General features: G+C 26.2%; 1 protein-coding gene across 1 annotated transcript; it reads right to left on the minus strand.

Moving 5' to 3' along the window:
* Positions 1-266: 266 nt before the first annotated feature.
* On the minus strand, positions 267-3,628 carry LOC112779511 (serine decarboxylase 1). Its single transcript, XM_025823811.3, has 5 exons — positions 3,523-3,628; positions 3,213-3,444; positions 2,933-3,126; positions 2,711-2,850; positions 267-934 (listed from the first exon to the last, which is right to left on the minus strand). The coding sequence occupies exons 1-5, from the start codon at positions 3,623-3,625 to the stop codon at positions 308-310; spliced, it is 1,296 nt and encodes a 431-aa protein (XP_025679596.2). The 5' UTR covers positions 3,626-3,628; the 3' UTR covers positions 267-307.
* Positions 3,629-9,544: the final 5,916 nt, after the last annotated feature.

Raw genomic sequence — 9,544 nt, forward strand, 5'->3', positions numbered from 1 at the left:
TTAAAAAACAATGATATATGTGTGTGCCCGCGCGTGACGAAATAATATATATATAAAACACAAAATTTAAAACAATTATAATATATAGCATTTAATATTTATTAAATAAGAATATTCAATAAATACAATACGTTATTATTCATTAAAACAATTTCAAATACGAATAAATTCCAAATAATAAAAAAGAACACCCAAAAAATAAAAAAAAATGATAAAACTTCAATTTTTTTTTATATCCTTGGAAAACCTTTTGATGATATCCGTTAATGACTCTTTCAACTGCACTTTTGATGATAATTTGCTCTTTCTACACATTTTGTTTGATTTGTTGCAGAGCATAGTTGTTGGATTGAATATCCATATTAGCCTTATGCAATGCGCAAGAACAATTTACAGCACCAACATCATCTGCAATGCACAGAGACTTTCTGATCCCATCTTGTTGGAACCAAATGGATCTGTTGTGAACCAATTCAGCAACAAAAGAATCCAACATTTGAATGGTAACATGTTGCATGACAACAACATGTGCGATGTTTCCATTGCAAGCCAAACTCCACCTACTCACAAACTCATCATCAAGAGGCTTCTCAAACACAACCGTGTTACTAAACTCATTCAGCATTGCTCCAATTCCAGCATCTCCCAGTTGATCCTTTAAGTAACGTGCATTCCTTATGCAATTTTCAACTTCATTCTTGATTCCCATTATGCCCTTTTTCTGCAGATTATACCAAAGGAAGATTGGAGCATGGCCACTGCGGCTACCTGTGATTGTTGCATCCCTTGATGCAATGTATCCTATGTCTCTTGATAGGGCATTTATGTAATTTAAACGAGCTATTACAACGCCACAAGGAATTGGGCATCCCAAGAACTTGTGTCCAGAAATTGTTATGCTTCCAATGGGTTTCTTGAATGTTATCTTTGGTCCCTGTGCCATTATTCACCCACAATTTTGTTAACGTATTAGATTCTTAACCCTTTTTTTTATACTGTCACAAAAAAAAAATTATAAAAAAAAAAAGTTGGAAAACATATAAAAAATTAGGATAATTCATATGAAGAAATGAAATAAAATTTATTATTATTTGAATGAATTAAATCAAATAAAATTATCTGAATGTTCTCCTTCTATGTTATTAAGTTCGATTTAAGCTATTTCATATAAATCGAATTGAGTATATTCGATTTATGTGAACCTCTAGTTAATCGAAGTGACTAAATTCGATTTACTAGTAGAGTCATGTTAATTAAAAGTTTCAACCCATGATAAATAATCAAATGAAACTGTTTTAATTTACTTCGAATTATCTTAATATTTTACTAATAAATCGAATGTACTCAATTTGATTGATATAGAATAGTTTCAATCAAATTTAATAGCTTCGACTTACATAAAATAGAATGAAACATCTATATAATCTTATTTGTAATATTAGATTCAAGTAATATTAGATTTTATTTCATTTCTTGAATTATCCTAAAAAACACTAGGTGAATAATATAAGTTATTTTTGTAACCATGTCTAATTAAATCTTTTTTCCCTTTTTTTATGCGTCTCTTCTTTTTTTTTTTCTTCAACTGGGTTTTTTTCATAATAATAAACTATCGGACCAATTTCATTAAACTTATTACCAAAATGAATAAGTCATGTAGTATCACCAAAAATATAATGATAATGTGAATTCTATTTTTTTTTAAATGATATCTCGTGTATACAGATTGTGTTATGATACATTATTTAAATTTAAAAATCTTTGTCAAATAACTCATTATTCTTATTTGATATATATTTTATATTCTCAGTTATATTATTATTAATGTTGGGAAGCTAGCCTTTCATGTATGTATAAGAACAATTCTTAAATGTGATATCAATCATTGTAATTGATTCAAGTTAATTTATTACTTTGTTTCAAATTAAATGTCTTTCAATAATAATAATAAAACAACATATTTTAAAATTTAAAATATAAAAATAAATTGAGAAATATATATTGCTAATGATATATTTACAATCACACATAAATATTTTGATTGTGAAATTATTACTTATATATACTTTAAATAAATAAATAATTTAAATTGCATCATATATAATTTTGATACTAAATAATTTTACGTTTGAGTACAAGTCTGCTTATACATCATTATATATATCAATAATTTTTATCCTTAAACATTTTTTTATTTGTCAAGTCGATCTTTATAATTATTTATATTAATATATATGTATATTATGTATTAATATTTTTAATTTATAGTAATAATATATAATTTTACATGCGCATAATTTTTATAATAATTAAGATAAAGGACATAGATTATAATTTATAGATAAACGATATATATAATTGATATTATTTATATATAAATTAAAATTTATCTATATATATAGAATTATAAATTTTATTCATGTTATTTAATTCAATTCGTGAACTTGAACTAATTAATAAATTTTTGGTAAATTGAATTTGAGCTTAAATATATGTGATTGTTAATAAATATCGAGCTCAATTTTTGTGAGTTAAACTTTAGCTTAATTTGATTTGGCTTAATTTGGTTCATTGTCAATTATCATAATAGTATATGATTCATTGATTGGTGTCACTTACAACAAATAAAATCTAAATTCTTCTAAAAATTATTTTGATTATTGACACAAATAATAGTAAAAAAAAATCTTTTATTAATTTAATTACTCACTCCTGATTTGAGAAAAGGGAGCATGATCCCAAACAGAGCTCCATCACAGTGAATATAGAATCGATCACGACTAAAACCAGTTTCGTGAAGTGTTTTTATTACAAGATCAATATCATCAACAGCTCCTTTCATTGTTGTCCCTGCAATACTTTGTATATATTAATTAATTATGGATATCTAGTAAGTAGCGTAGAAAAGAAGAGGAAAAAAAAGAAAGAATACCTATATTAAGATTGATAATGGCGGGTTTGTGTTTGTTAGCAAGTAGCAAAGCCTTGAGATGATGGCAATCAATCTGACCGGAGATCAAACTTGAAACCTTGATACATTGCATTCTGTACATTCTCGCTATCTTAAATACAGAATAATGGGAATCTTGTGAGGCATATAGAATCCCATCCGGAAATTGTTCTCTCCTATAATAATCAATAATAATAATAATGTTTAGTGTGTTAATTAATAAGTAGTAATAATAATTAAAGAGAGAAGGATGGAGAGAGACCCAAGTAAGAGGCCGTGGAGATTGCCTTCAGTACCACCAGTGGTGACATATCCCCAATATTCATTCTTCTCTATGTCCCACAAATTAGCGAACCAATCAAGCACACTCACCTCGAAACTTGTTGAATTCAGAGTGAAGCTGCTTCCATGAAACGGATCCCCTGCATTGTTAAGATGAAGATGAAGCAACGGAGCCAGAGCCTCGTAGTTGAATTCCTCATTCGTCGGGTACCCTGATACATAGATAAACCATGTCGATGCATGCAATGCAATGCAATTTGCAACTAACGAACCATTAATCAATTACATACCTAGAAAGCGTTGCCTGTGGGGTTGTAGTGAGGCCAAGTAGTGGGTAATTACTTGACCTAAATGAGCTTGTGTGTGGCTGTCGCCATTGATAACAAGCTTCATTATTTGTCGTCCGTTGCCGGCGTTACTGATTGGCGACAACTCCGACGAGGCTGCATGAATAATGGAAGTCACAAGTGGTGTGTCATTGGGCCTTGAATTCTCCATCTCTAATTTCTCTACCTACACGTATACGTGATCGAGCTCGCTTGACCATATTTAAAAATCATGCATTTATGTATATATAGGGAGAAATGGTAGTAGATATACTTCCAAATCAAAAAATTAACATAACTAACTACTTATAACTAAATTATTGGTGCAACGTGGATATAGGCCACATAAATTTAAGTACGAGTAGTTATAATACTCTTTTAGATGTGTCGGTTCCTTTTAAGTTATAACTTCAACGGTTTAAATGTGCAACTTTTTAAATGCCGCTAAGTTACTATTGGTGATAACGCACGTGGTTATTTTGATATGAAATTATTAATTTAAAATTATTTATTATATTTGACTAAATTATTTAACAGTTTATAGCTATTAATTTTATATGAAAACAATATGAATATTCATCTTTGTTATATAATAAATAATGAGTAGTGCTAGGGAGCCAATGGCCTAAGCGTACAATGTGTACAATGGACTAAATCTTTGGTTTATGAATAAAATGAACATCACCTATACTATCCAGAATAACCATCCGGATACCAGGGATAATAAACATCTCATGTTATAAAAAGCTAATTTTGGATTCACCAAGTTTACCTTCCGAATCTGGAACTCTAATACCATGTCCTGAAACCACTCATCCCAAAAATATAACCTAATAGGATAATGTAACACTAATAATCATATCTCTAATACTTTCTAAACCTTCATTGTACACATTGTACGCTTAGGTCATTGGCTCCCTATATTTTCTCATAAATAATTATTTGTAAGTGTTTAATTATCATTTAAATCACTTTTTATTTTTTTAATCAACCACCTTTGTCGATCAGATACACCCTATCCAAGTCATCTATCTATCCATATCTATGAAACTAGAATTAATATATATATTTCCTCAAAGTTGAAATATCAAGAATATACACCATCATAAAAGATAAATAGTCAAATTTATTTTTAAAAGATTACTCATCTTCTAATTAAATTAGTCTTCAAACAATTTTTTTTATAAAATTCGTCTTTTAAATATTTTAAATTAATCATATTAGTCTTTTTATCATTTTTTTTATTGACGGAATTAAAATTTATTAATGTGGCACACACAAAAAAAAAATATTGAGTACCGTCAGATTTTCGACGGTAAAAACCTCGCCAATAATTATTTACCGACAAATTTTTTCATTCACCACTAATTATCGACGAATTTAGCAGAAAATATTAACTTTTAATTGACAAAATTTTAGAATTTGTTACCGTTGGATTTATCGGATAAATCCGACAATAATCTTAAATTTTATTTTTTTAAAAAAAAATTGTTTAAGAATTCAATATATAATTTTAAATGTTTAAATTCAATCATTTTTAAACTAACAAAATTTAAAATTTTACAATTTTTCATAATAAATTTCATTAAAAGTTTACAAATAAGTTCACACATCAAAGTTTAAGAATAAAGAAAAATAATAATTACTTGTGTATGGAAAAAAATAGAACTATAAACATATACTCTAAATCTAAAAAAAGATGAACTTACATAAAGTTTGATATGCAAAATAAGAATGATGGCTAAGTAAATTATATAGTTAAAATTCTCTATACAATAAAATATTAAAAAAATTAATTACACAAATGGTATATCTATTTAAGATTCTAAGTAATCCACTAACTTGCATATGTATGACTCTCAAATGGTATATCTATTAACTTACATATCTACCAGAGCATTTTTTGAAATAACAGGCTCTGCACATTCAATTACAAACTATAAACATAAACAATATACAAATTATAATTAAACAAACAAATCAAAGTTTATATATTTAAATAAACTTAGTAAAATTAACAACATTAAACTCAGCAAAATTAATTCAGAAAATAGTTAACTCAGATAATAATAAATTCGAAAAATTAACAATAATTAACTTAAAAAATTAATAAGCTAAAATTAATTTAAAAATTAACAATAATCAACACTAATAAACTCAGAAAATAATTAATTCAGACAATAATAAATTCAGAAAATTAATAACAATCAATAATAAGTCAATAAATAACAAACTAAAATTAATTTAGAGAATTAACAACAATCAACACTAATTAATTCAAAAAATAATTAATTCAAACAACAATAAATTCAAAAAATTAACAACAATTAATAATTAACTTAAAAAAATTAACAAATTAAAATTAACTTATAGAAGTAACAACAATAAATACTAATTAATTCAAAAAATAATTAACTCAAACAACATAAACTCAATGAAAATACAAAAGAAAGATTAGGTGACTAACTATATCTAATATTTAGTTAATAAGTGTTTTATGCCCATTTATTTCTCTTTCTATCTTTTCCTCTATTAACTAACAACACATTAGTGTTGGTTATATCATTTCTTTAATTTTTTATTTTATTTATCTTTTAAAATTATCTTTTTAATTCTTATCAAGTGAGTAAAAATATATAAATTACATTTTATTTCTATACACAAAAAAAATCAATTTTGTGTTTAGAAATTAAAAAGATAATTTAAAACTCTTAATATTTTTCATTTTAACATACTTGTATAAATTATTACCTCAGCCATCGCAACAAAAAATCTTGCCCCTTGTTCTCTTTTCCTCTTTTATTAAATATCTTTTAAATATTGGTCATTGCACAACTATAAGTCTTCACCTAATTTTCTACACCAGCTAGTCTTACCAGCTTTCCAATTAAGATATAGGCATGTCTGGCCATTTAGAGTATATACAAAATAATGTTTGAAAATATTAAAAATAACTAAAAAGGGAATAAACCAATAAAAATATTTTAAAAATAAATTATTGTCAGTTTATAGGAAAGCTGCAAATATTTTAATAAATAGTATAAAGAATAAATTTTTAAATTTATAATTTAAAATTTAAAATTCAGTATTTATGATTTAAGATCTAGAATGAAGATAAACAAAATAATTAAAGAAAAAAACTGATTAACACCATTTTTGTGATTTCTGAATTTGCAGAGGTTACAAACTCCAAATAGATCCACCGCAATATTGAAATTAACAAGATCTATGAAAACTGCCACTATACTATAGCATTTATCAGAACATGGGGCAGTGGTTGGTCACAGGCACAAAATTCGTTTGGCTGCTATTAATTACCATTGTCTAAAGAAAAACAACCACCACTATATTTCGTTCAATGCTACTGTGCTGAATGAGATTTTTTTCTTCAGCTGCGGAAACGATGTGGGCATGTGGCTACATTAAGGGGTTGACGCGTGTTATAATGCGGAAACTGCTGCTGCATTCGCAGAATTCGCAGAGACTGTCGAGGAGTTGTCCGCGGTGTGATGGATTAGTAATAGGTAATCCATGAATAATCTGCTGGGCATTTTTTTTTGCTGTCCTGGAGAATATTTTCGGTCTATGGTGTTTGGGTTTAGTTTTGTTGGTCTGATCTAAATATTATGTGATCCATACGCTATGATGCTAATTACGTTATAGAGCAAGAAAAAAATATGATATAGACCTGAAGAAATAACAATAACAAAATAAAAAACAAAAAAAAACAAAAGCAAGTGTGTGGTAGGATATGAAATCAGTGAATTGGATTGGATGGGATGGGTAATAATTTTTTTTGTTTTTATTTTTTAATTAATCTAACTTTATTTAAATAATTTATATTTATAGAAAATATAATTTAAAATTTAAATGGATGTAATTTAGATTAATAATTTTATTTAATTTTGATAAACTAAATTTTTAAATTAAAAAATAAGCATATTATTATTATTATTTTTAAATTAAAGAAGATGTCCAAAAAAAAATAAAGAAGAAAGCAACTTTTATCAAAAAAAAATAAATAAATAAATAAATAATAATAATAATAAAAGAAGAAGGCACATTTTCAGCTATACAACTATTTTGATGGAGAAAGCACATTTTCAGATTTTTAACTCTTTTCAATTTTTAACAAAAATTTTGAAAACTAAAATAATAACTGTTTAAGTGTCTAGAAAAGAAAGCTTCATTAATTCATTTAAAAATTATAAATAAATATCTTTATATATTTAGTGAAAAATATATCCAATAAATAAATAAATATAATATATAATATCTAAATATAATTCAATAATATTATATAATTGAATAATTTTAATTAATAACTAAGTTCAACTAAATTAGTCTAATATCTTATGAGAAATATAAAGAAAGAATAATAATTAAATTTAATTATAAAATAATTTATTCACGTAATGTGTGCCATCTTTTAATATATATATATATATATATATATATATATATATATATAATGTTAATTATTTAGCCAGTGTCATGAACATTAGAAATTTTCTATCCGATAAAATTTTTTTAGTTAAGGATAATAATAGCTAAAGAAATCGTTATTTCATATATTTCAATATTAAAAGTCAATTTTTAGAGATTTTTAATGATCTTTTTTTCTATTATTATTATTATTATTATTATTATTATTATTATTAAACGGGAGTAAGCCTAGAGAAGGAGAAGAATTACAACACTATCCCAATCATTTATTTTGCAAAAATAACCCCAATCCATTTACTTTGTAAAAATAATCCAGTCGCAAAAAGTATTATTGGGCCCAAAATTAAAAAATCCAAAAATTTAATTTTCATTAACATAAAATAATACTATTATTATTATTATTATTATTATTCGTCCTAGCCCAAATAATATAAGTCCTTATCTATTTTATTTGTTTTTAGTTATCTCTCCAATCCCCTTTATTATGTTCTATTCAGTAGCAATATAAGTGCATCACTTAACAAAAAACATTTGATTCAACACCTAAAAATCCAATAACTTAATGTCTTAATCATCACCATCTCACCATTACTGCTAATATAATCTTGTATCAGTCAACATCAGACTAACCCACAACACCTGCACTACTTGAACCTCTAGCAGAAGCTGTCTCTTCTAATTAAGACAATTCTAACACGTGTCTCCATCAAAGAACGTCCACCTTCTTTCCTCATATGCTGAAAAAATTTACCATCTTCACCATAGCACTACCCTAATTAAAAAGAGATGAAAAAATTGTTAGCTAAGACTCAAATGAATGATTTTTTGGAGGCACAGTACGAAAAAGTTGCTTTGGAAATTACTACCATGGCTGATGCTGTAAAAGAGGGTAATTATCTTTTTAGTAAGCTACATGACATGGCTGAAAAACAAGCTTCTGTTGCTGAGAGACAAGTTTCGGTTGGCAAAAAATAAATTTCATTAATTGAAAGACAAGTTGCAATTACTGAAAAAGGGTTAGTTATAATGCAATAGAGTAGACCTCGCATTTATAGCGAATCAGATGTATGGGATATATTGACTGAATTGGATTTGATAGGTTCATATCGGATGCAATATTATCAATTCTTATGTGAAAATGAACAAAAAAAAGCGTCAAATTTGATGTATCCCACCTGAACTACGACTAGATGCTCTTTTTCATTTCATGACTGCTACTGGTGTTCACCTAGGAGATATGGTACTTCTAGAAAACATTCACCCTTACAAGTATGAAGGACTTAATTTCTGTTTAATTTGAGGTTATTGTTCATAAAGTATTTATTATTATATTTTTGTTACCGTAATCTATGACTATATCTCTATGTGCTTGATCAAGATATCATTCTATGTTTTATTTATGTTAACACATGGTAACAGAGCACTATTCATTGATATCATTCTTTGAATAGAAAAATGTTAAAAAATAATTTATGATGATCAACTCCTTATGTTAAGTAATTTATATTTGTTGTGTATGCTTGTGCAGGGATCATGATAA

This window comes from Arachis hypogaea, chromosome 19, assembly GCF_003086295.3.
Source record: "Arachis hypogaea cultivar Tifrunner chromosome 19, arahy.Tifrunner.gnm2.J5K5, whole genome shotgun sequence".
In the NCBI taxonomy this organism is placed as follows: Eukaryota; Viridiplantae; Streptophyta; class Magnoliopsida; order Fabales; family Fabaceae; genus Arachis; species Arachis hypogaea.

What these genes read in the sequence shown, in the direction of transcription:
- LOC112779511 (XM_025823811.3), bottom strand. Translation starts at nt 3,625, where the DNA reads ATGAAGCTTGTTATCAATGGCGACAGCCACACACAAGCTCATTTAGGT. An exon ending in CCACAGGCAACGCTTTCTAG is followed by an intron (nt 3,445 to 3,522) that starts GTATGTAATTGA and finishes TCTATGTATCAG; the next exon opens with GGTACCCGACGAATGAGGAA. An exon ending in TCCCTTTTCTCAAATCAGGA is followed by an intron (nt 935 to 2,710) that starts GTGAGTAATTAA and finishes ATAATGGCACAG; the next exon opens with GGACCAAAGATAACATTCAA.